General features: G+C 41.6%; 1 protein-coding gene across 1 annotated transcript in view; it reads left to right on the top strand.

The window, feature by feature from the left end:
- Positions 1-27,853, top strand: part of PKHD1L1 (PKHD1 like 1) — a 134,504-nt gene that overhangs the window by 67,143 nt on the left and 39,508 nt on the right. The window contains exons 30-41 of the mRNA XM_075825819.1: positions 4,935-5,084; positions 6,920-7,100; positions 7,591-7,747; positions 8,205-8,361; positions 10,398-10,477; positions 10,610-10,739; positions 14,564-14,693; positions 16,803-17,044; positions 19,908-20,044; positions 21,102-22,131; positions 22,886-23,077; positions 26,306-26,457. Coding sequence (XP_075681934.1) covers positions 4,935-5,084; positions 6,920-7,100; positions 7,591-7,747; positions 8,205-8,361; positions 10,398-10,477; positions 10,610-10,739; positions 14,564-14,693; positions 16,803-17,044; positions 19,908-20,044; positions 21,102-22,131; positions 22,886-23,077; positions 26,306-26,457 — 2,738 coding nt within the window. The remainder of the gene's footprint in view (positions 1-4,934; positions 5,085-6,919; positions 7,101-7,590; positions 7,748-8,204; positions 8,362-10,397; positions 10,478-10,609; positions 10,740-14,563; positions 14,694-16,802; positions 17,045-19,907; positions 20,045-21,101; positions 22,132-22,885; positions 23,078-26,305; positions 26,458-27,853) is intronic.

The raw sequence follows: 27,853 nt of genomic DNA, 5'->3' as shown, positions 1-27,853 counted from the left end.
ATCCCAGGCAAATCAACATCGGATAATATCCGCAGAGCTCAGGTGGTGACCCAGATAGGGTGGTGGGAGCAGCAGGACCGGGCATTGGCCTCGTTGGACGCGGCTAAGGCCTTTGATTCAGTAGAGTGGCCTTATTTGTTTGAGGTCCTTCGTAGATTTGGTTTTGGCGAGAGATTCCTTAAATGGATTAACATCCTATACAAAGATCCGAAAGCATCGGTGTTGGTCAATGGGATTTTGTCTCCCTCCTTTTGTCTCCATAGAGGCACGAGGCAGGGATGCCCCCTGTCCCCTCTTCTGTTTGCAGTGGCCATTGAGCCCCTGGCTATCCGCATCCGTCTAGATGCGGCTTTTCAGGGTATCCGCATAGGACCACGGGAGGATCGGATTGGTCTTTATGCCGATGACATGATTTTGTATATGGCTAATCCAAACGCCTCCTTACCAAGAGCAATGACAATACTGGAAGAGTTTGGACGGTTCTCAGGCCTATATATCAATTGGAGTAAGTCATTTCTTATGCCCCTTAGACCCGATAACTGTGGGTGGGATACGGAATTCCAGGGCCTGCAGGTGGTTTCCTGTTTTAAATACTTAGGGGTCTATATAGTTAGGGATAGTGGCGCTTCATATGATCTAAATATATATCCCCTGTTGACATATCTGAGAGATAAATTCGTGGGGAAAATGTTTGAGGGGCTATTGAGGGACTATATACAGGATTATGTGACAATAAATAGCATTATAAGTGACAGCCAGCACGGTTTTACTAAGGACAGAAGTTGTCAAACTAACCTAATCTGTTTTTATGAAGAGGTGAGCAGAAGTCTAGACAGAGGGGCCGCTGTGGATTTAGTGTTTTTGGACTTTGCAAAGGCATTTGACACTGTCCCCCATAGACGCCTAATGGGTAAATTAAGGACTATAGGTTTAGAAAATATAGTTTGTAATTGGATTGAGAATTGGCTCAAGGACCGTATCCAGAGGGTTGTGGTCAATGATTCCTTCTCTGAATGGTCCCCGGTTATAAGTGGTGTACCCCAGGGTTCAGTGCTGGGACCACTATTATTCAACTTATTTATTAATGATATAGAGGAAGGGATTAATAGCACTATTTCTATTTTTGCAGATGACACCAAGCTATGTAATATAGTTCAGACTATGGAAGATGTTCATGAATTACAGGCAGATTTAAACAAACTAAGTGTTTGGGCGTCCACTTGGCAAATGAAGTTTAATGTAGATAAATGTAAAGTTATGCATCTTGGTACCAACAACCTGCATGCATCATATGTCCTAGGGGGCGCTACACTGGCGGATTCACTTGTTGAGAAGGATCTGGGTGTACTTGTAAATCATAAACTCAATAACAGCATGCAGTGTCAATCAGCTGCTTCAAAGGCCAGCAGGATATTGTCGTGTATTAAAAGAGGCATGGACTCGCGGGACAGGGATGTAATAATGCCACTTTACAAAGCATTAGTGAGGCCTCATCTAGAATATGCAGTTCAGTTCTGGGCTCCAGTTCATAGAAAGGATGCCCTGGAGTTGGAAAAAATACAAAGAAGAGCAACGAAGCTAATAAGGGGCATGGAGAATTTAAGTTATGAGGAAAGATTGAAAGAATTAAACCTATTTAGCCTTGAAAAAAGACGACTAAGGGGGGACATGATTAACTTATATAAATATATTAATGGCACATACAAAAAATATGGTGAAATCCTGTTCCTTGTAAAACCCCCTCAAAAAACAAGGGGGCACTCCCTCCGTCTGGAGAAAAAAAGGTTCAAGCTGCAGAGGCGACAAGGCTTCTTTACAGTGAGAACTGTGAATTTATGGAATAGCCTACCGCAGGAGCTGGTCACAGCAGGGACAGTAGATGGCTTTAAAAAAGGGTTAGATAATTTCCTAGAACAAAAAAATATTAGCTCCTATGTGTAGAAATTTTTCCTTCCCTTATCCCTTCCCTTGGTTGAACTTGATGGACATGTGTCTTTTTTCAGCCGTACTAACTATGTAACTATGTATGTAACTATGTCTGGAAGGCGCTCCCTATATCGACAGCAGGAAGAATAAATTTAATTAAGATGATAGTGCTGCCCAAAATGTTATATCTCCTAGAACATGCGGACACCCTGGTCCCTAAACGATTTTTCAACCTGGTAAGCTCCTTATTTTCCTCATTTGTATGGGGGGAGAGTCGCCCCAAGCTTAAACTTAGCACGCTCCAACGCCCCAGGGAACAGGCGGGGGCTGCTCTACCTGACGTGTTCTTGTATTACTTGGCAGGCCAATTACGATATATTAAGACATGGGTGGCTGAGGAACCAATGCCTAATGCAGAACTCCACTTGGCACATTTTCTTAGGATCCCCTCTTTGTGGCCCATACTTGAGCCGCATGGATATAGCCCTAGGCATTCCTTGCCAATAATTAAACTAGCCAGACAGGTCTGGTCACATGTTAAGAAAGTTCTGGAATGGGAGGACATAGTTGCAGAGCTGCCACTTTGGTCTCATCAGGGTCTCATTTTAGGGGGATGCAGGATTCTGATTTTTGGATTGAAGTAGGTATAACGCAGGTGCAAAACCTGATAGATGATGAGGGACATATGATATCAGCCAGAGAGATATATTCCGGGTTCCTGAGAGAGATGCATTCCGTTGTGTACAGATTAGGCATGCTTTACAATCCCAGTTCAGGGAAGATCAGAGATCCATTTCTTCACTTCCACTCATTGGTATTCTGAGAACACAGGGACCAAGGGGGATGGTATCTGCCCTTTATACTTACCTCCTGTCGCAGAGGGTCGCTCACGCTGAGATGTCGGTTGAGGTTGGATGGAGGGGTCTTATTCCCACACTATCCAGTGAGGACTGGGGGGAGGCCATGGGATCACATCTCTTGGTCTCGCCTGCAGCGAACAATAAATTGACGCAATTGTACATCATACACAGATGTTATATTACCCCTATCAGATTATATCGGATGGGAAGGGCACCTAGCACACGATGTCCTAGATGCTCTCAAGATCAGGCTGGCTTTGATCACATGATGTGGTTATGCCCAGTCATAGCCAATTTCTGGAAAGAAGTGACGCAAATACTGTCCTCAATTATGACTAACCCGATTCCATGTGAACCAGGTCTCTGCTTATTGGGGCTGTTGGGAGAGAGGACCCGGACACACTATGAGGGTATCTTCCTGCGAGAAGCCCTGTTCTTAGCCAGAAAAGCGATAGCCATCCGATGGATGGGGGACACTTTTCCGGATACATCACAATGGAAAAGCTTGGTCAATGCTATTCTCCCATATGAAAATATAGTATATAAACATAGAGGATGTCAATATAAATTCTTGAAAATCTGGGGAGAGTGGTGCCCCTCACCTCTTGCCTCCTTCAGCGTGGGCGACCTTAGAGAATCCTTACCACTTCAAGTAGGAGGGATCTGAGATCTACTTGACCAGGTATTTAATGCCCTAGGTGTGAGAATGGAGCTTGGATCTGGTAAATAACTGCGACCTGTATGTCTACAGAATCACAAATAAGTGAGACACTGACCTGCCTGCGTGCAGTGAATATTTGGAGTCTCATGTGACTCGCCATCATGTATAAATGTAAATTGCAAACTCTTGTTTCTAATGTGTATTCATGGTATGCAGGAACGTTAATGTTAATGTCATTATTTTGTTTCCATTTGCTGATGATTTTTGTTTGTACTTTTACAATAAACCGAGTTAAAAAAAAAAAAAAACAAGTGTTGGTATAATAATATGTGTATAAATAAGAGCGTACGGACAAAAAAGGAGAGGGTAAGCCGACAGTGAATCACCGTTAAATATCACGGCGATGCAAGTCGGTTCAGTCCGCCCACTTCAAAAAAACGGACACACACATATAAGGTGATGTAGATGATAATTATAAAAATTATAAACGTGAGTAAATACAAACATAAAATAAAAACAAATGTCTGCATTGATGTGCGGAAGTGACGCGGAAGGTATGGAACCGGGTGGGCTCGGGAGGCACTATGCGCCGATCAAGCCGCTTTATTGGGTTCAGTATTTAAACCTCTGTTTGGGGCTAGCATTTACCACCTCCTGACGAAGGTTGCGAAACGCGCGTCGAGGTGTCTCCTCAGGTGCATACCTTAAATCTGCCATCAGGTCCACCGCAGGTATTTAACTGGTTTAAACAACATTGTTACTTTTGCACTTTGTCACTTTCGACTGTTTGGAACTATGGTACTATCAGTGGGACTATCCTAAGTATTTTTTGCCCTCTGATGTACAATTAAGAAGATTTTACAGTAGTGATTTTGGCATTGACTTTTGGACTAATGTGGCTTGTATTCACCTGAGACCATTTGTACTTAAGTTTTTTTAACTGTTTTGTACTATGTTTGTCTAATAATTGTAGTGGGGTATTTTTGTCCTCTGGATAAAGTTTATTATTTAATCATTTCTGGGTTATTGACTATTGATTGGGATCATTGGACAAGATTGGTTTTGTGAATATAATTAATTTGTCTTATGCTATTAATACATGCTCGGGATATATATATATATATATATATATATATATATATATATATATATATATATATATATATATATATATATACAGTATATATATATATATATATATATATATATATACATAATCCCCAAAAATATATATATAGGTTATGATTATCCTATATAAAGCTAGATCTAATTCTGGTAAAGCTAGTGATAAACAATCAGACTCCTGAATATGCCTAGTTATATAGTGATGTGGACGGCTGCAGACGTATTTAAGAGTCTGGGAATGTTTTGTTGTGGCACCTGTAATAGCAGCCATATTGGTTGCCACCGAGCTGTCTTTGAATATTTCCAGAGCTTTACTTCAAGTTCCTTTTAAGTGATCACGATTTCCATCTGATCCTATATAGGCAGTTTTGGCGGCGGATTGATTCTCACAATCGCTGGCGCTGGATTTTATAATCAACTGTCTAAGGTGCTTGTGTGCAACTCTGAATGCAAAGTGGACCGAGAGAGATCGAATGCCAGTTTTCTGTATTGTGAAGTGCCCATGAGGAACGGTAAGTGATTGCTATAATAGTCACCCATATAGGAAGTCAAGAAGCTTCTATTCAGCCTGAACACCACAACTTACGGAATACCCAGGGGGGGGGGGGGTTGAAAAAATGTTGCGTACATTTTTTCAGAAGCATTATCATGCTAACTTTGAGTATCCCGTTACTGCAGAGAAGTTGTGCTTTCATTTTAAGGGGAACTCTTGTTATATATAAATATGGCTAAAAAAAAAAGAGGACTAAATATGCAGCTACCTTCTTATATTATATAGAAAATGTATGTAAGTTACAGGGGTATTCAAATTTGAGCATTTATGAGATATCCACAGGATATTCCATAAATTCCTCATAGGCGGGGGTTGGCGGTATTCATAACTCCCATAGACGTCAATGCGCAATGCCGGACTTCTCTCAATTCATTTTAATCAATTCCCGCCATTTGACGTACATGTACCTCATAGTCGGGAGGTGGAAGTACGGAGCAGGCTCAGGGCCCATATACCAGCTGACTACCTGCTCTAAGGGCCAGGATCCGAGATGATTCCTGCCGTTTAACCACTTGAACACTAAGGTCAATAGCAAAATAAAAAATGCCAATATTGCTAATTTTTGGTTACCTCGCCTCCACAAAAAAATTCAATGAAAAGTGATCAAAATGCCCAGAATGGTACCAATAAAAATGACAGCTCGCCCTGCAAACTACAAGCCCTGACATAGCTCCATCAACAGAAAAATAAAAAAATTATGGGTCTCAGAATATGGGGAAACTATTTTTTTTTTTTTTTAACAAACTCTTTTTATATTGTGAAAGTAGTAATAGTTAAAAAACTATATAAATCTGGTATTGTCATAATCATTCTGACCGGTAGAATAAAGTTAACTTTTCCTTTTTTACCGCGTGGTGAGTGCTATAAAATTAAAACCCAAAAACCAATGAAGAAAGTGCTGTTTTTTTTCCATTCCAGTCAATCAAATTATTTTTAAAAGTTTTTCAGTACATTATATTGTACACTAAATGGTGCCATTTAAAAATACAACTCGTCCAGCAAAAAACAAGCACTCATACGACTATGTTGAAGGAGAAATGTCAAATGGCTCTTGGAAGGGGGGAAGAAAAAACAAAAAGAAAACAAAGAAAAACTGGCTGCGGCGGGAAGGGGTAATGGTAAAAGCGGTAAATAGCCGATTTAAATTGGCAAACGGGGGTCACAGGATCTTCGTTCTCCCTATGGGTCAGGGGCCACAGAAGTTGGATATCCACGGATTAGACATATGTGGGTATGTTATATACAGTATATGTATAAGATGGGACTAACGCTTTAAACTGCCTTGAAGGGATTTCCTGCCTTGTTATGGAGTGATACTCCACGGGTTAAAAGAAAATTGTGTCTCATTTATTTAGATTGTAATCTCTTTTGATCTGGTTTTTTTATCTATTGTGTATTTCTGCTGATGTGTAGTTGTGTTACCATTTGTAAGATTTGCACTAGATGATCTAGATTGTGCAGTGATGCCCATATAACTAAATGATGTGACTTTTGTACAGTTTAAGCAGTTTAAATTTCTTTCCCCATTATTGATTCTTATTGTCTACTATGGTGCCAAGTCACCACATCTGTCACACCCTATTGAAATCACAATGGCTGCTGTTTTGCATCCACTGTGCCAATGGACAAAAAGTTGCCAGGCTCTAGCTTCATTCTTTGTACCATATGGTTGATGCTAATATGTGACAGATCTCTGATTTAAGTAGACAAGATGTAGTCTTTAAACATAGTATCTTAATGTGATAAATCCTTGAACAGGTTTACCCTAAACTTTTACTTCATTTCTTTCATCAGATACTAATACCTCAACCCAAAACTGTGATGTCAGTGTGGTGAATGGAAATGGCTCAAATGTTCAAATCAATAACTCCTTTACATACTCTTCCGCATTAACTCCTTCCATATATGATGTCACCCCCAAGAGAGGAGGCACAGCTGGGGGAACCAGACTCACAATCACCGGATCCCAATTCAGGTATGCACCATATCAGTAGCCTGGCTTCAATGGTAGCGCCGGTTTTGTTGTGTCAATGGGCACTAATGTTTAGGTTTGGAATTACCATTAGGGTCTGGTGTTAGGGTAGGAAGGCGGTTCTTGATTTTTAAATCAGATGTATTTAAAACCGAATTAAAGAAGTTTGTCTGCTTCAGCTAACCCATTATTTTGTACCCTATTAGGACATTTATAGCTTATAGGGAAGTCCCCGCTATAAACTAAAGCTGGGATACCATTGATCTCATATGGTAATCAGTTGGATTGGTAGACGGATACCGATTTCAATAGGATCTCTGTAATTTGGTAACATTAAGACTCCTTAGCAGTCAACAGCCGTGAGACACCCCCTATGATAAACTGTTGACGTGTACCCGCAATCTGGAATGGTGTTGCTCATGTTCTTGCCTAAGAGCCATATTGTTCGTATGACAGCAATTTATTCATGTTCATCTTTTCTTTTCCTTTGTAGCACTAACAAGTCAACCATCACCGTCACAATAGCTCAGGCCGTATGTGATGTCCAGTCAGCTAATAGCACACACATTGTGTGTATAACCAGCGCTCAGTCTCCTTCACAAAGAGCCAAAGTCAAAGTCTACATTGAAGGTCAAGGCATTGCTAATATGGTAAGAAACAAGAAGTTTCCAAAATAATGTAAAAAGCTTTACTACAACATCTGCCAACAGTAGCTTAGACAGAAGAGAGGGAGTCCCATAGCAAATGCCAAACTGGGCCCCCATTATGGTGCCAGGTTTTGCCACCCAGGACAGATAGACCTGGTGTTTGTTCCTCCTTCTATCTTCCATGACCTTTGGGCCAATTCCCCACCCTGTTGTTTGCTAACAATGCAGTTCATCAGGAAAGAGGATGGGACCAACTAGGACGGGGCTCCTCCTCTGCAAGAGCCCCATAGCAGTGGCATGATTTGTTTTTTTCCAACTGAATAACAAAGGGCTCTTCACTAAACACTCCATAAAAGTTATATCCTGATATATAATGATAATTCCCTGTCCCGATCCGGTGGAAAAGTGGTTTCTCATGTACAGTCACTCTAATTGTTTTTACTCTTCCTATTCTCTTTAGGACAATGCAGACTTTTTCTACATTGATCTCTGGTCTTCTAAATACACCTGGGGAGGAGAATCTCCACCAGAGGAGGGGTCATTGGCGGTCATCACAAAAGGGCAAACAATATTGCTGGATGAGAGTACCCCAGTACTGAAGATGTTGCTGATTCAAGGTATTGGGATTATATTCCTTATTCGGCAATAAAATTAGAGAATACTCATTGGTCCACGTTTCTAATAGCGTTTGCATCTGATTTTAACGGAAATTGCGCAGGTTGCAAAGGTGCTTCAAAAATTGTGCAAATTTGCAGAGAAATGCGCTTAATTTTTTTCTCTTACTCCAAAAAAGAAAACACAAGAGAAAAGTGTGTGTGGACAAGCTATAGACTCATTCATCATAGGCAAAAGTTAAAAAGGCGCAAATTAGTTGTGCAAATATACGGCTGCTCATAGCAGGCATAAAAAGAAATTCAGTCAGACAATTGCAAATGCACCTGATTTATAAAGAGACGTGCGCCTTTTACTAAACTAGGCACAATTCTCGCCAACTACACTCTCCAATTTCATTGGTGAAAAAGATTATTAATAAATGTGGGCCATTAAGTAGTATATAATGTAGGTGCTGCAGTGAATTTGAAATGGCTTTGTAAGTTTATTCTTCCCATTGTCCATCCTATCTCTATTAATTTCCGGATGTACGGCTATGTGAACATTATCTTATAGGACACTATATAGAAAACCCATACCCACGTATCCTATTAGGAAATCTTCCGTTAAATGAGAGGAGTCCGGCTATCAGCCAGAGTGGAGAGTGGTTACAAAGAGTAGCTCTTGCTCAGGAGGACCCATCACGACCATGCGTTACATGAACAGCCCATTGATTTCTATGGATATCATGTATTGCTTAATTTCCCCTGTGGTGGCGCTGCAGGGTAATTGGACACTTACTCCCAGGTTCCCTCACAGATTACAGTATATCACTGGGGGTCCTAGCAGCAGAACACCCTGTAATTAGCTTATCGTTGGGGTATTTCTTAATTTCCCCTAAAGTGGCGCTGCAGGGTAATTGAACCCTTGCTGCCAGGTACCGCCACAGATCACAGCTAATCATTTGGGGTCCCTGTGGTGGCGCCTCAGGATAATTAGACACTTGCTTCCAGGTTCCCTCACAGATTACAACTGATCACTGGTGGTCCCAGCAGCAGAATACCCTATGATCAGTTTATCAATGGGGGATCCTCCTAACAGTAAGGAATTGTCCACAGCAGAGATCCCCTTTCAGCTATTACTTTACTTAAGTTCTAAGAACTTTTTGTGTCTGTATTAATGGCTAATAATGATTTTTTAAAGTTCATGTTTGCTATATTGCCAAAGATTTTACATTCACTTTCTTTTCTTTTTCTAAAAAAAGTTACAAACAATAAATCGTCAGAGAAAAAAAGTTGCATATTGTGTGGGGGATCATGACATGAGCACCACTCAAGACCTAAGCTTTTTTAATTTGTTATCATCTATTATATCTGAAAGGGTTTTCCGGGGCTCAAAATGGAAAAATAATATCTGAAAAACAATATTGTTGCCAGTCTTGTTCTTCTGTTGCTTCTTCATGCACAATGATGTGTATCCTTTATGATGACACCTCAGGTGACTGTTGTGGCCAATCGCTGGCCACGGAGGTGACATCACTGTGGAGAGAACGTCACCAATGTGGCTGGCAATTGGCGGCAGCAGTCATGTAACCTATCGTTACTATGGACATAACGTCACCGCACATGGGGAAGATAGAGGAGTTTTGGCGGATGCACAAGAACAGAGCAGAATCCGTAACATAGGTATATTACATAGATTGATTAATTTAACATTTTTAGCCCATATGCACAGATTTTTCATTTCCAAAAATAACCCCTTAAGGCTAGCCTGGAGATGTTTTTCACAGGATCCAAAAAATGCAGATTAATTAGTTTATACAACTGTGTCTGGTACATACAACTGTGTCTAGTATATACAACCGCGTCTTATATATACAACTGGGTCTAATGTATGCAATTGAGTCCAGTGTATACCTGGAGGTGAATCATTTGTACAAAAAGGTCAAAAAGAAAAATATGCAGCAGAAAAAAGCTCTAAAGAGAACCCCACCTTATTATTTTCCGTGTCACGATATTGTGTAGCACAGTAATATACACAGTCCTTTCTTCTTTAAACACAGGAGGAACTCTGATCTTTGATGAAGCAGACATAGAGCTGCAGTCTGAGAATATCCTCATTACAGATGGAGGCACTCTTCAGGTACTCAAACCTTAATATTTGCTGGGCTATGGAAGCAAATAGCCAAGTTGACAAAAAGATATTGGATAGAATTATTAGACTGAATTCGTCAGCTTTATATACAGTTGTAATAATTTTTTTATCTATGTTTAGATTGGAACCGAAGAAGCTCCATTCCAGCACAAAGCAATAATTACCCTGCATGGACATTTACGTTCTCCAGAGTTACCATTATATGGGGCTAAGACATTAGCTGTGCGGCAGGGGATCCTGGATCTTCATGGTAAATATAAGTAGAATAACATATATATGATAACAGGCTATACAAAATTACTGTAAAAATACTACAATTGTAGCCCATTCTCATCCCCATATGTGTTCATCGTTCTGCTGGCTCTGCTCTGAGCTCACATCTTTCATGAGCTCTCTTCTGATTCAGTGTTGGTGCAAAGTATTTGCACTGTGGGTCTCAAACGGCCCTTTTACACTGGCCAATTGTCAGGCAAACGAGCGTTCAAAGAACGCTCATTCCCGATAATTGCCCTGTGTAAACAGATCAGCGATCAGTAGATAAACGAGCAAACACTCGTTCATCTGCTGATCGTATTGTTTTAAGTGCAAAATATTATCGTTGTCGGTAGCACCTCTCCCTGTGTAAACAGGGAGATGCGCTGCCGACATGATAATAATGTATGGGCACGAGCGATTGGAAAAACGAGCGCTCGTCCCCTATACTAGCTCCTTGTGGAAAGAGCAAACGAGCACCGATCAAGGAGCTGTCTCGTTGATCGGCGCTCGTTGCAACGGCTAAAATGTGCCGATGTAAAAGTGCCTTAAGAGATAACGTTCATAATCTGAGAAACTATCCCACAATAGGGGATACATTGTAAGAGATCAGATATGCTATTAGAGGTGTTCCTGTCATCAAACTGATGAATTATTACTTTAATAACCAGCTGGAACCTGCGTGACCGCAATTACGGACCGTGATTACAGGCACGGTCGTATTTGAGAGCACATCTAAACTGTTTTTTTTGACAATAAGCTTGTCAACTACTGTATTTCTAATAGAATTGTGAATGCAATTCAGACTGTAACTTAGAATCAATGTAGCAGTGTATTCACAAGGTTACTTATCTTATATAGGGTAATGCAGTCAAGGCTGGTTTTAGACAAAGTTATGACCTGCTTTCTGCCCTACACAATAAAAATGCACAACTTTGTGCCCCATAATATTTAGTAGTCCCCCCAAATAGGTAACAGTGGCCCATTATTGGTAATCATTCCCGCTTATAGGTAACATTGCCCCCTTATAGTATGGGTAATAGTGCCCCCTTATAGCTAATATAGCCCCCTTATAGATAATAGTGGCCCTTTTAGCTAACTGTGCCACCTAATAGGTTATAAAATAATAAAACCTATATTCAACCCTGATCCTACGTCGAGCTGAGCGGCTGAGGCCTCTTCTGGCCTGTGAAGTCAGCAGCCCAGCACAATGCAGGGATGCTAACGCCCTACCAAAAGCAGCCTGAGACCTAGGGAATGGCCGGGCAGGCTGCATCCTTGCTTTGCAGAAGATTTCAATTGCAACTGCATACTAAAAGACGTGAATACCTTTTGAAGTCTGGATTCTTGGGCAGCCCCTCAGTTTGCTCCCTAATGTTGGCCATGGCAATGCTATATGTAAACACCTTTGATGATCAAAGGAGGACATACCCTTTAACCCGTTAGTGACCGCCAATACGCCTTTTCACGGCAGCCACTAATGGGCTTTATTCTGATGCATAAGCCTTTTTACCGCACTGCATCAGAATAAATAATCAGAGCAGGGAGCTGTTAAATCTCCCTTCTCTCAGCTGCCAGATGTAGCTGAGGGCTGGGGGCGTCCCTGCTCGAATGTGTGAGATCGATATTAGTATCGATCTCACCCGTTTAACCCCTCAGATGCGGCACTCAATAGCGAGCGCTGCATCTGAGTGTTTTTGGAAAGAGGCAGGGAGCTCCCTCTCATCCCACTAACACCCGTGATGAGATCGCAGAGTGTCTGTGTCTCCGATGGCAGCCGGTGGCCTAATAAAGGCCCCCAGGTCTGCCTGTAGTGAATGCCTGCTAGATCATGCCGGAGGCCTGGCCTAGCAGATGCCTGTCTGTTTTAAACGGACAGGCAGTAATACACTGCAATACAAAATCGGAGGATCGCATATTAAAGTCCCCTAGTGGGACTAGTAAAAAAAGTTTTAAAAAAAATGAATAAAGTTAATAAAAAAAAAATGCAAAAAAAATTAAAAACTTTTTCCCCTTACAAACTGCTTTATTATAAAAAAAACAAAATAATGCAAAAAAGTTACACATATTTGGTATCATTATTTAACCAGCATGGTAAACGCCATAAAAAAATAAAATAAAAAACAATGGAAAAAATTGCTGTTTTCTGTGAATCCTGACTTGAAAAAAATGTGATAAAAAGTGATCAAAAAGTTACATCTAGTCCACAAGGCCTGATATCCGCCCTCTATACCCACTTGTTATCCATCACGGTAAATTCCACACCACTTGATGTAGAAAGTAGATGGGAACAATGGATTCCGACAATTCAAACAGATGATTGGAATGATATTTTGGAGCCCCATCTTCATGTTTCCCCATCCGCAAATAATAAAATGATCTAGTTATGTATAATACACCAGGCATATTTAACCCCGGTTAGGATATTCAAAATGGGACAATTGTGTTCTTCAGACTGTTTGAGATGCCACGTTCCAGAGGCAGAATTTTGGCATATGATATGGTCATGGAATGACTTTTGGAATGACATACTATCCCTGTTATCGTCCTTATTACATGTAGGCATCCCTTTATGTTCTAAGATATGTTTGTTTGATATACTGGATGGGGAGACATGGAATCACCATACTAGAATTTTTTTGAGAGAATCTCTGTTTCTAGCACGAAAAACTATAGCACAGCATTGGATGAATGATCGACTTCCATCCATTGGTCATTGGAAGGGATTGTTAAATTCTGCAATACCTTTCGAGAAGGTTGTATTTCTCAATCGTGGTTGTAGTACTAAGTTTTCTAAAGTTTGGGATATTTGGAACAACTCCCCCTTGACAGTCAACCCCTCTGCTGTTTCACCATATACTGTGATGTAGTAACATAGGTGACTCGCATTTTTATTGTGTATCTCCTTGAACTTGCGGTGCCTGATTTATTAGATGCTCATGGGTGGCTTAGGTCCTAGGCTGTTTTGTTTTCTTTTATTTCTGTTCTTGTTTTTTGTCCTTTTATTATAATGGTCATACATACTTCATTGTAAACTTATCTAAGCGCCATTGTTTATGGCATATTGTATTCCTGGAATATACTGTGTGTTCTCATTACTTGGCTTTCTGTATGTACATTTCCTTGTTCCAATGTGATGTATTTTACAGTCAGAGCTGTGTGACTGATTTTATACTTCTTACTGCAACAGTTCTTAATAAAACGAGTTTAAAAAAAATAAAATTACATCTACTCCAAAATGGTAGCAATAAAAACTACAAATCGTCCCGCAAAAAAAGAGCCCTCATACTGCTGCATCGGCAGAACAATAAAAAAGTTATTGCTCTTCAAATATGGAGATACAAAAACAAATAATTTTTGAAAAAAAGTTTTTTTCCTGTGTAAAAGTAGTAAAACATACAAAATCTATACAAATTTGGTATCGTTGCAATTGTAACAACCCGCTGAATAAAGATATCGTGTTATTTATACCACATGTTAAACGGCGTAGATTTAGGACGCAAAAAAGAGTGGCGAAATTTCAGGGTATTTTCTATTCCCCCCCCAAAAAAAGTAAATAAAAGTTAATCAATAAATAATATGTACTTCAAAATGGTGCTATTAAAAATACAACTTGTCCCGTAAAAAACAAGACCTTATACAGCTATGTCGACGCAAAAATAGAAAAGTTATAGCTCTTGGAATGCGACGATGGAAAAACTTAAAAAATACCTTGGTCATTAAGGTTTCAAATAAGCTGGTCAATAAGGGGTTACATTTAATACTGTGCCATATATGTAGGTTAATGATTCTGAGAAATGTTTGTGTTGTTCCCTTATCTAGGCATCCCTGTACCTGTGACATGGACCAGACTTGCCCAGACAGCGGAGTCAGGAAGCTCAACAATAGTTCTTCAGAAAAGTGTGACTTGGAAATCTGGAGATGAAATAGTCATTGCATCAACAGGTCACAGGTACATATGTCAGAATCTCACCACAATATATAACTAGCTCTTATACCCGGCGCTGCTCAGGAGGTTGACCTACGGTATAGATGGCGTCCGTCAGAGCGCCACGCGCATGCGTCAGACACCGGCGCCATGTTGCAAGACGCGGGACTCCGCGCACGCCCAGTTCAGCATGAGAACACCCCGGCACCCGTGCACAATGCGCATGCGCTAGGACCGCCCCATGTCGCGGCCCTCCCCGCATGACCAATGCGGCGGCCAGGGGCAGGACCAATCACCACACCTCCCGTACCCAGTGCGCATGCGCCGGAGCCGACACCAGGAGAAACACGGCGCGGCTCCCTGCGCATGCTCAGTACGACGGGCGCCGGACGCCTCAAGTCCAATAACAGAGGAACGATGCAGCTCCAGGGAAATTGAATGTGTGTAGTGGTGTATGCGATAACCGCAATGTGTGTCCCGCTTATAATAATAATAAATGGTACATAAGAAGTGTGTGTTATTAGAGGTTGGAGATGATAGAAAGAATCCAAAACTATCAATATTATGTAGGAATAAAGACAACTTCCCCCTTGGCACATCCTGTTAGTATGATCCATTTTAAACCAATGAAAAATCGGGCTTCAAACAAACTTTCGAAAATATATATAAGATAAAAATGACTTTGGGGTTGCATTTTTCTCACTGGCGTCAATGTAAAAAAAAGCTGCAAAACGCCAAGTGCACAACACCTGCTGCTTCTTATTTAGAACTGTTTCTGGGAAAGCTACGTGACCGTCATTTGACGTTCAGTTTATAAGGCAAGCTTGGTTGTCACCAGCCTTCCCAGGAACAGATGTAACTAAGAAATGGCTTAATAGAAATTTTAACAGAGGAAGATAATTTAAAGGCTATATAAACCTTTAAAATGCATTTTTTTTAAATAAAAAGGTCAATCAGTGAGATTGATGCAAATTTATTAATACATCTTTTTTAAAAAAACAAAAAACTTTTTGAGATACAGCTGCTTCGTATTCTCTATACAGAGCAGCTGTTTCGTTTGCTAAATCCTGCTCCCGTCAGGTCCGCGGGACTGACTAGTTCAGTGACAGCGGGTCCAGTGTGTCTCTGACATGCAGGATCCACCTGTCATCTATCACATCTAAATTCATAACTTAGATATGATAGATTACAGATGGATCCTCCGTGTCAGAGACACGCAGGACCCGCTAACACTAAACACATCAGGTCCGCGGAACTGCGGATTCAGGTCATAGCGAACTATACAGCTGCTCTTTATAGAGAATACAGAGCAGCTGTATCTCAAAAAGTAAAAATAATTTTTATAAAAACTATAAAGTTGCACCAATCACACTGATTGACCTTTTTATTAAATAAAATGCCTTTCAAATGTTTACATAGCCTTTACTTACTGTATATTTACTGGTAATTATTTGCTTTTAGGGAAAAATGTTCCTTATAATACATACAAACACAAAGTAAAAGTATCACCATATTTTAATTAGAAATATATATTAAAACAGATTCTATTTTTCTAATTGTTTTTTATAGAGGGGCATTATTACATTGAGATCACAGTTTTTTTTTTTTTAAATCTCTTTCTATACACCCTAACATTTTATCAGCTTTTGCAGCTGCAGCTTGACATTAAGTACGGCTGCTGAGCTTCTTTGTAGCCAGAATACCCAAGTCCTTCTCTTGCTCTGATATCCTTAGTTTTATTCTATTTCATGTATCTTATATGCGGTAATACTATTACTGTGGCCTAGGTGAATTACTTTACATTTTAACATTAAATATCATCTACCACCTTCTTGCCCAGGCTGCCAGCTTATCAAGATCTTTCTGTAATATTTTACAATCAAGCTAAGTTTTAATTATCCTACAAAGTTTTGTATCATCAACAAAAACTTACACTTCACTTTCAATCCCATCCATAAGGTCATTAATAAAATTATTAAAAAGATTTGGGCCTTACACATGAAAAATGTAAAAAAAAAAAAAAAACACCACAAATTCTAGTCCAAATATGCTTAACATATAAAGTAAATTTAAACAATAGGCTATGTTCTGCAAAAAGTTTTAACCTCAATTATTTTTACTGTCCTCTGACAGACACAGTCAAAGTCAGAATGAGAAGCGAACTATACAGTCTGTATCTGCTGATGGCAAAAACGTGACTCTAACACAGCCATTACTGTACAAACACTTGGGGATTTCGGTCACTCTACCGGATAGCACTGTTTTTGAAGCCAGAGCAGAAGTAGGTCTCCTTACAAGAAACATCGTTGTCAGAGGGTCAAACAACGTGGAATGGAGCGATAAAATAACAGCCTGTCCAGATGGATTTGACACAGGTAATGTTATGGTTTGTTCTAGTATATGATACAAGTGCTGCCCCCACAGCATACAGATTATGTGGTCTACGCTATTCTTGGAGCCTTTTTGCTAATCATCTCATTGTATACTTACTCCTCTGAATTACAATGTTTTTGAGGCTACCGTTTTCCTTAATCACTAAGATAGGATTATTGTGAGACTTTACCAATTTTTTTTTGCCAGTAAAGTCCGGTAGGGGCACGTATCACTAAGGATAATAGAATTAACTAATTGCCCGAAGGCAAAATAATACACTATTTCCCACTCTACTGAAAAACAATAACTATAATCACATATAAAATCTAATCTTCATTTACAATTTAAAAAACCCACACAGTTAAGAATGTATGCCAGGGGGCTCAATGCTAAACTATATGAGTCCCTGTATTTGATTAACCAGAGAAAGGAGACATAGTGGCTATTGCCTATCAAAAAGTAAAGGTATTTGGATTATTTAGTGGATGCATCTGCAGATCGCACCAATTCTACTAACTGAGCCAATACGGCAATTGAAAACATTCAATGCCCATCCGATATGTTTCGCCAGGGCCAGTGAGTCGGCACCCGGCGAACCTGGGCAAGAGCCGGGTGCTGACGCTGTCGTTATGGCTCCTCCAGGTGTGGAATCCCCGGCCAGAGCGTTGCCGACCCTTTTACCGGGGATTCTGCTTCTAGAGGGAGCCCCTGTCTAGGAGGCGGCGTAACTACCGCTGTAGCAGCCATAGCGGCTGCTACGGGGCCCGCGGCATGAGGGGGCCCGTGCCACCTGCCGTCACGGGCCTGGTGACACTGCTAGCAGCCGCTAGCCACATTTTGCCTGCATCCTATCATGCGCAGGAACGGGATCCCTGCGCAGGCCTGCTGATGACGTCACTGGATCACGTCGGCCTAATCAAGGAACCCATCGGCGTTGATTCGCTCCATTCATCGGAGGTAAGTATGCTGCTTTTTTGTTTTATTTGTTTGGTGGTCGCTATATGGTGCCATCTACAGGAGGGGTGGTTGCTAAATAGCGCTATCTACAGGAGGGGGTCTCTATATGGCGATATCTACAGGAGGCGGTCGCTATTAGGCGATATCTACAGGAGGGGGGTCGCTATATGGTGCAATCTACAGGAGCGAGGGGTCACTATATGGTGCTATCTACAGGAGGATGGTCGCTATATTGTAATATCTACAGGAGGGGGGTCGCTCTATAGCGCTATCAACAGGGGGGAGGGTCGCTTTATGGCGCTATCTACAGGAGGGGGGGGTCGCTATATGGCACTATCTACAGGAGGGGTATTGCTATATGGTGCTATCTACAGAAGAGGGGGCAATATATGGTGCTATCTACAGGGGGCCGTATGGCACTATCTACAGGGTACCTATATGGCGCTATCTACAGAGGGGCTGTATGGCACTCGACAGGGGGGCTGAATGGCACTATCTAAGGGGGGGCTGTATGGGGCTATCTATAGGGGGGCTATATGGCGCTATCTACAGGAGGCTGTATGGCGCTCTCTACAGGGGGGCTGTGTGGTGCTATCCACAGGAGGGGCTATATAACACTATCTACAGTGGGAGCTGTATGGCGCTATCTACAGGGGTCTGTTTGGTGATATCTACTGGGGGCTGTATACTATTATCTACATGGGGACTGTTTGGACATACCTGGAAGGGAGGCTATGTGGCACTACCTGGGAGAGGGGCTGAGTGGCACTACCTGGAAGGGAGGCTATGTGGCACTACCTGGGAGAGGGGCTGAGTGGCACTACCTGGGAGGGGGCTGTGTGGCACTACCTGGAATGGGGGCTGTGTGGCACTACCTGGGAGGGGGCTGTGTGGCCCAAGTCTGTGTCGCCCAAGGGCCCACATAAACCTGGGGCTGGCCCTGTGTTTTGCGGTACAAACGGCGTCTTCAGGGATATGCGGGACAATAAAATCAAGTAAAGGGGCACGTAGTAGGCTCCTCATGGTGGACACACGTGAAGACAACAGCTCTAAACTCCTGCTGAAAGATCACATGAGTGAAAGATGTTTTTTTTCTCTATCATTTAATGAAAACCTTTGAAGAAATGGGGGAAAAAGTAGAATTTTTCAAAAAATCAAGCTCAAAAAGCAAATGCTGTTAAATATGTTGTTGTATACTGTTAATGACTCCCAAACTCTTTGATGCTGATATTCCCACCTGGTATCAATAATCTGAAAGCCATCAGTGTTACATCTTCACGAATAAAGTCTGCAAATGTGTGGGTATAGTATTTACTGAATAAAGCAATACAGTTCCATCCATGTCGTAAAGTACATGGCTGGTAGCCCTTGGATTGGGAGCCCAGTGCAGGCAATGATGAAACTCCCTAAGACCATGTTAGTACGATGTTGGTGAATGATGTTGTCAGGGATCATTACTATGTATATTGTTTGAAAAATATTATCCTCACACATATGTATATACATTTCAGTTCTTTGTGTAATATACTGATATATATAATAAGTTCTTTGTTCATGTCGGACACACCTATGGAAGACACCGCCCCCTGGAATGCAAGAAGAGTGAGTCTGAGAACTTACAGCTGTGGGGAGGAGGTATGTGTCTCTTTCTGTGTTTCTTTGTTCTGAATAAAAAGTTTCAGTCTTCCTCCTGGCTGACAGAGGAAAAGATGTCTACCGACATTTGTCTGTGTGGTGTACTTCTTTCCAGGCATGCCTTCAGCTTTCAATTTACAGAGGTGGTTATTCGGTGTGAAATACGGACTTGACAATGTTGGAAAATCTATGAATTTGACCACTTATGAATCAAGTGATAATATTATAAGGTAACTCTTTTTTGTTTAAATGTTCATCTTGTTCTTACTTTAGGTGAATTTGCCACACAGACATGTTTCCAGGGAAGGTTTGGTGAGGAAATAGGAAGTGATCAATTTGGTGGATGTATAATGTTCCATGCTCCAAAACCTGGGCAACTTCTGTCCATTGGAAGAATAGAATATGTGGAGGTATGTGTGTAAAGATAAAAATAATGGCCAAATAATTCTACACTACAAGGTGACGCTTAATTTTCAAATCACCATCTCCATTAACATCTTCATCCAACTTTGCTCAAATAGTGTGTGTGTGTGTGTGTGTGTGTGTGTGTGCGTGTGTGTGCGCGTGTGTTGCGTGTAGAGAGCAGCAGCACTCTATAGCAAATCCCACTACGGTAGCGGGTGCACGGCAGGTAATCCCAATCCAAGGACTGCAGAATATATTAAAAGAAATCCTGCAGCACTCCAGGATAGCAAAAAAACATTGATGAGGATGGTGAATTAATGCAGCCCAAGGTCTCCATAACAACACCACTCCTGATTTCAGAATCTCTCAATAGTACCGCAGTTGACATTCGGCCTGTAGCTTCAAGTAATTCCCACAAAACATTGAAGTCAGATATTAATTAAAACATGTAAAACATTAATGGACCTTTATAACTTTTTTAAAGACTCCCTTAAAGGGATTCTCCAGGCTTTTTTCTTTTCTATTTAGTCCTTATATTTATGAAGAATATGAGGGCTTTTCAATTACTTGTTTTTTTGTTTAAACTCCCTCTCTGCCTCCCCCAAGTGCCCGATTACCTATGCACCGCTGCAAGTATACATTGCAGCGGCATTAAGGTCCATACTTGGGCTCCCCTCTCTATATGTACGGGAAAGATGGACAGAAAGTGTGTTCCCGCTGCGACTGTGTCAGAAACTGCCAATATGTGATATCTGAAAGGCCGCAGTATGATAATACACTTCCCATGCAGTGGCCGCTGCAGACAACATGTATGGCTGTCCAAGCCTTCCCCTGGCAATATCAGCAATTTGCCAGGTGTGTCGGGAGTTGGTTCGGCGCCAGCTCTCATATATTAAATGGATTGCCTGTAATAAGACCACCCCTTTAACATACATTTTTTTTTAGATGCAGAAATTTATAACACTTCTTTATACTGTTGTCATGGGGCATCCTAACTGATCATTTTTGTATGAATTAAATGCAATGAACCGTGATAAAGTACTGCACATATTTGTTTTGCAGGTTTTCCATGCAGGGCAAGCTTTCAGGTTAGGCCGGTATCCAATACATTGGCATTTAATGGGTGATGTCCAGTATAAGTCCTACGTACGAGGTTGTGGAATTCATCAGACCTACAACAGAGCAGTGACCATCCATAACACTCACCAACTGCTTGTGGAAAACAATGTTATTTATGATATCATGGGTGGAGCATTCTTCCTTGAAGATGGCATTGAGCATGGAAATATTCTTCAGTATAACCTGGCTGTATTTGTTCGGCAAAGCACTAGTTTGCTCAATGATGATGTTACACCAGCAGCGTTTTGGGTTACCAATCCAAATAACACAGTAAGGCATAATGCCGCTGCTGGTGGCACACACTTTGGCTTTTGGTACAGGATGCACAATAACCCAGATGGAGCTTCTTATGACCCTAACATTTGCCAGTACAGAGTGCCACTTGGAGAATTCTACAATAACACTGTTCACTCTCAGGGATGGTTTGGCATTTGGATTTTTGAAAACTACTTCCCGATGGTAAAAGGATCTTGCAGTTCTTCTACACCATTCCCTGCTATTTTCAAATCTTTGACCACTTGGAATTGTCAGAAAGGAGCAGAATGGGTCAATGGTGGTGCTCTCCAGTTCCATAACTTCACCATGATCAATAACGAGGACTCGGGTATAGAAACTAAAAGGGTCATTTCAAGTAATGTTGGTGGATGGGGAGAGACCAGCGGAGCTGTCCTCAAAAATGCTATAATTGTGGGACATCTGGATGAACTAGGACTTGGTCCTAATTACTGTACAGCTAGAGGCATCACCCTCCCATTTGATGAAGGACTCACTGTTTCGTCTGTCAAGTTCATGAACTTCGACCGACCAAACTGTGCAGCAATTGCTGTTACAACCGTTGTTGGGCTCTGTTCAGACAGATGTGGAGGCTGGAGTGCAAAGTTTAATGGAATACAATACTTCAATTCACCCAACAAGGCGGGATTTAGATGGGAGCATGAAGTTGTTTTGATTGATACAGATGGGACACTAACAGGTAAATACATAAAGGACTCGCTTTTACTTGGAAATGTTGCCATTATAAAAGATTATCACAGAAATGAATAAACCAGTGGCCGTGCATGCGCAGTACCGCTCCATTCATATGGGGCTCACATGGACCGCAAGGTAAGCCCATTCTCGTGATCGTGGGGGTAGCAGCGGCCGGACCCCCAATCAGATATTTATCAACCAATCCTGTTGATAGTTGATAAATATTGATTATGGTAAAACCCCTTTAAGGTGACCATAGATATTAGATATTTGTGGAGAGAGCCGGTCGATGTCAGTGGTATCTGAACTCAAGTATGCATAGTCCATGGCCAACTATAAACTTGCCATAGAAATATAATCACCCCCAATCTCTCAATTAATATGAAGGAGTGAGGGGAAGGAGTGCATGCCTGAGAGGGTCTGGCAACCACTATACATAACGGAGAGTTGGTGGACCCTACCAATCAGAGTGGGATCTTCCAACTTTATTTCAACTGCTTCAGTGTAGTATTTATTTCAATCGAATCACCTGTAATATTTCAGAACCACAAAGTATGTAATTTAGGCTGGGATTCGTACCTACTACTTTTGACCTACGGGAGAGCTGTGGTGTGAACGTAGTGGGGAAAAAGTCTATATTAATTTTCTATATTTCCCGTCAAATATATGGATTTTCCAAGTGTCCCTTTTTATCTTAAGTTTTATTTTAACTTAGTAATAATTAACAACTAACAAAAAAAATTTTTTTTTTATAATAGGAAACATAGGAGCAAAGGTAGTACCAGGAAGTGGGCTCCTTGATCCTTCCCAGTGCAGCCAAAGCAGTGAATGGAGTGCCGGCTTCCCTGGATACATCTGTAATTCCTCCATCAGCTTCCATAGATTGGCCTTCAATAACCCAACACCCTCTTCTCTTCTTGGAAAAGATGCCATTTTCTCAAATTCTTATGGTAAGTTCATTATATTATTTGTTTACCATTCCAAAAACTTAAAGTGACTCTCTGGCCCTGGGACAACATTTTAAATATGATAGTGTATATGGAGTAGCATCACCTGGTGCCCTTTCGATGTTCCCCTCTGCCGTGGATCAGCCGATTTAGGGTCTCCTCTGTGCAGTCCCAAAATGGCCACAGCACTTCTTAGACTACGAGTCTGAGACACTGCCACTGTTCTCAGATTGGCCAGATCTGCTCACGTGACCATTTCTGTCCAATCTATGAACAGAGGGAGTGTCTTAGACTCCATCTGAGAATCGCTGTGGCCATATTGAGACCACACAGATGGGAACCTAAAACAGGGGATACACGGCATAGGGGGTAACGGGAGGGCACCATGTAATATTACTCCATATTCCTCATTACATTTATAATTTTGTCCTCAGATCGGAGAGTCGCTTTAAAAAAATACTCTCAAAAATGTTTTGGGCTACCCGTTTGTAATTGAGGTGGCATAAACGATACTGTAATTAGAAAACTCACCGATTGCTTTATTCTGTAGTCTTAGCCCAAAAAGTTTTTGCTGGGAGCACTTATATAATCTCTTGAACACTCTAACATGATGATTCATTTCTTAATAAATCAGATTTTTTGATACAAAGATCCAAATTTCCTGCATAGACATAGAGTTAAAGGCTTCGGACACGTTTGCATTACACAGTATATTATCTATATTATGTAGAATAAAACATTTCTGCAATTGGTTTCAATGAAAATATTTTAACAGTTTTCCTTCTGTAGCTTGCATGTATTTCAATACTCATCATGATTCTCGATTCTTTTCTTAATCCTGACATCTAGGCATAAATTTGATTTTACAGTGGTCCCTCAAGATACAATGGCCTCAGGTTACAATATTTTCAGCATACAATGGTAATTTCTGGGCCATTGTAACTTGAAACCACATTCAACATGGTTACTAAATGGGTTCTTCAGCTCTGTATATACAACAGAAGAAAGAACAGCTGATGTAGCCGGTGCCAGTGCTGTTAATATATCAGTTGATATACTGAATTGGCTGAATGTAGATATGGTCCAAGCCAAGTTAAATAAAATAAACGTACACAATGCCCCGGGACCAGATGGGTTACACCCTAGAGTTCTTAAAGAGCTTAGTTCAGTTATTTCTGCCGCCCTCTTCATAATATTCAGAGATTCTCTAGTGACTGGTATAGTGCCAAGGGACTGGCGCAGGGCAAATGTGGTGCCTATTTTCAAAAAGGGCTCTTGGTCTTCCCCAGGTAATTATAGACAAGTAAGCTTAACATCCATTGTGGGGAAAATGTTTGAGGGGCTATTGAGAGACTATATACAGGATTATGTGACAAAAAAAATGTATCATAAGTGACAGCCAGCAAGGATTTACTAAGGACAGAAGTTGTCAAACCAACCTGATTTGTTTTTATGAAGAGGTGGGCAGAAGCCTAAACAGAGGGGCCGCTGTGGATATAGTGTTTTTGGACTTTGCAAAGGCATTTGACACTGTCCCCCATAGACGCCTAATGGGTAAATTAAGGACTATAGGTTTAGAAAGTATAGTTTGTAATTGGATTGAGAATTGGCTCAAGGACCGTATCCAGAGAGTTGTGGTCAATGATTCCTACTCTGAATGGTCCCCGGTTATAAGTGGTGTACCCCAGGGTTCAGTGCTGGGACCACTATCATTCAACTTAATTATTAATGATATAGAGGATGGGATTAATAGCACTATATCTATTTTTGCAGATGACACCAAGCTATGTAGTATTGTTCAGCCTATGGAAGATGTTCACAAATTACAAGCTGATTTAAACAAACTAAGTGTTTGGGCGTGCAGTTGGCAAATGAGGTTTAATGTAGAAAAATTTAAAGTTATGCACCTGGGTACCGACAATCTACATGCATCATATGTCCTAGGGGGCGCTACACTGGGGGAGTCACTTGTTGAGAAGGATCTGGGTGTACTTGTAGATCATAAACTAAATAACAGCATGCAATGTCAATCAGCCGCTTCAAAGGCCAGCAAAAAATTGTCGTGTATTAAAAGAGGCATGGACTCGCGGGACAGGGATGTAATATTACCACTGTACAAAGCATTAGTGAGGCCTCATCTAGAATATGCAGTTCAGTTCTGGGGTCCAGTTCATAAAAAGGATGCCCTGGAGTTGGAAAAAAATACAAAGAAGAGCAACGAAGCTAATAAGGGGCACGGAGAATCTAAGTTATGAGGAAAGATTAAAAGAACTAAACCTATTTAGCCTTGAAAAAAGACGACTAAGGGGGACATGATTAATTTATATAACTATATGAATGGCACATACAAGAAATATAGTAAAAACCTGTTCCATGTAAAACCCCTCCAAAAAACAAGGAAACACTCTCTCCGTCTGGAAAAGAAAGGTTCAACCTGCAGAGACGACAAGCCTTCTTTACTGTGAGAACTGTGAATCTATGGAATAGTCACCGCAGGAGCCGTCACAACAGGCACAGTAGATGACTTTAAAAAAAGCTTAGAAATTTCCTAGAACAAAAAAATATCAGCTCCTATGTGTAGAAATGTTTCCCTTCCCTTTTCCCATTCCTTGCATGAACTTGATGGACATGTGTCTTTTTTCAACCGTAAAATGCCACAAAATGCCTGGATCTCGGGCGTGTGTGATTGGCTGGAAGATCGAGCCAATCAGCAAGTGCATTATACTGGTTAAACACCTGCTGTAATGCAGTGCATGCCCTGATTGGCTGTCAAGTAGCGCCTCTCTACAGTACATTACTACATGTCCTATACTGCTCTTTACCTGCACCAGGAACAATCACCTAAATCATCTTTTTTCTTATCTGTTGTTGACATTTTGGGGGCTTTGGAACCAATTCCTAGTTTTCCATAGAATTATGGTCTCAAGTTACAATATTCTCAACTTATAATCGTCGCCCCGGAACCAATTAATATTGTAACTTGGGGGATCACTGTTTATGATTTGATCATAGCTTAGATACCGTACATGTTAATCGGAGGAGAAGAGGGGCAGGAAGCTGAGCCAACAGGGAGCCCACTGTCGGGATTTAAACTGAACATAATCGAGCATCATTTTCCACACAATACATACAATGCACTATTATTTTTTTTGTAGTGAGTTGCATACTATGCAAACCACATAAAGTCTTTCTATTTATTCTCTCTAAAGAAAAAATTACTTTTAATCTTAGGCTCCAGCGTTGTACCTTTCCTGCCGAAACGCTTGACACACAAACCTGGATGGATGGCCTTGTTGCCTAATACAGAGTCCTTCAACTGGTACTTCAGCAACGTTGATTTCATCACAAACATCTCATACACATCAACCTTCTATGGATTTAAGGTAAATTTAAGACCTACTGTAATGATAGGGGTAGGGAAACGGACAAGTGAGCCCTAATCTACCCGCCACTCTGTCCCTGCCTACTTGCAACGACCCGCCCTAGGCGACGGGGTACAACTGGGCGGCGGTCCCTACGCTCAGTAAGTGCACGAGACAAACATACAAGGGAATATAAAGCAAAGGGAAAGGGGCAGTTGCCCACGGCAACACAGTGAGCAACAGAGTGGTGAACGAGCCAAGTCAAACCAGGAGAGCACGAGGTACCAAACGCAGAGCAGAAGAGTAGTCAGAAAGCCAGGGTCAGTATGGAGCAGGATCAAATAGTAGGAGCTGTAGCTGGGCCAGGAAACCACACGGAAAGAATCACAAGCAAGGAGGAACAGGAAAGGCAGGTATAAATAGACAGAGGGCGGGAGCTAGCTGAGTCTGACCAGGCTGCGATAGGCTCTCCCACTCCTAAGCCTGCCAGCCTGAGTGGTGGAAGCTGGAGTCAGTCTCAGAGAGATAGACTCAGGTGAAGCCTGATTACCTCTGGAAGTTAACCCAGAAGCTGTGCCTGGCAGATCCTTTACAGTACCCCCCCTTTTATGAGGGGCCACCGGACCCTTTCTAAGTGGACCTGGTTTACTGGGGAAACGAAGGTGGAACTTCCTGACCAATACCCCAGCGTGAACATCCCGGGCGGGTACCCAAGTCCTCTCCTCAGGCCCGTATCCTCTCCAATGGACCAGGTACTGGAGGGAGCCTTGGACCATCTTGCTGTCCACAATCTTGGCCACCTCGAATTCCACCCCCTCAGGGGTGAGAACGGGAACAGGAGGTTTCCTCGAGGGAGCCAAGGACGGGGAGCAGCGTTTAAGGAGGGAGGCATGAAACACGTCGTGTATTCGAAAAGATGGGGGTAACTCCAGCCGGAAGGAGACAGGATTGAGGACTTCAATGACCTTATACGGCCCAATAAACCGGGGAGCAAACTTCTTGGACGGGACCTTAAGACGCAAGTTCCTAGACGATAACCACACCAGATCCCCGACCATAAACAAGGGGTTAGCAGAACGTTTTCTATCAGCCTGAGTTTTTTGTACGCTCTGGGACGCCTCTAGGTTCTTCTGAACCTGGGCCCAGACTGTGCACAGTTCCCGATGAACGACCTCTACCTCGGGATTGTTGGAACTACCAGGTGAAACGGAGGAGAACCGTGGATTAAACCCAAAATTACAGAAAAAGGGGGAGACCCCTGACGAGTTACTGACCCGGTTATTAAGGGAAAATTCAGCGAGGGGAATGAATGAGACCCAATCATATTGACAGTCAGAGATAAAACACCTTAAATATTGTTCTAGAGATTGATTAGTCCTCTCAGTTTGGCCATTGGTTTCAGGATGGAAAGCAGAGG

Source organism: Rhinoderma darwinii, chromosome 5, assembly GCF_050947455.1.
Source record: "Rhinoderma darwinii isolate aRhiDar2 chromosome 5, aRhiDar2.hap1, whole genome shotgun sequence".
Lineage (NCBI taxonomy): Eukaryota > Metazoa > Chordata > Amphibia > Anura > Rhinodermatidae > Rhinoderma > Rhinoderma darwinii.
Note: the sequence above shows the minus strand (reverse complement) of the source record. Positions and strands in the feature narration are given on the sequence as shown.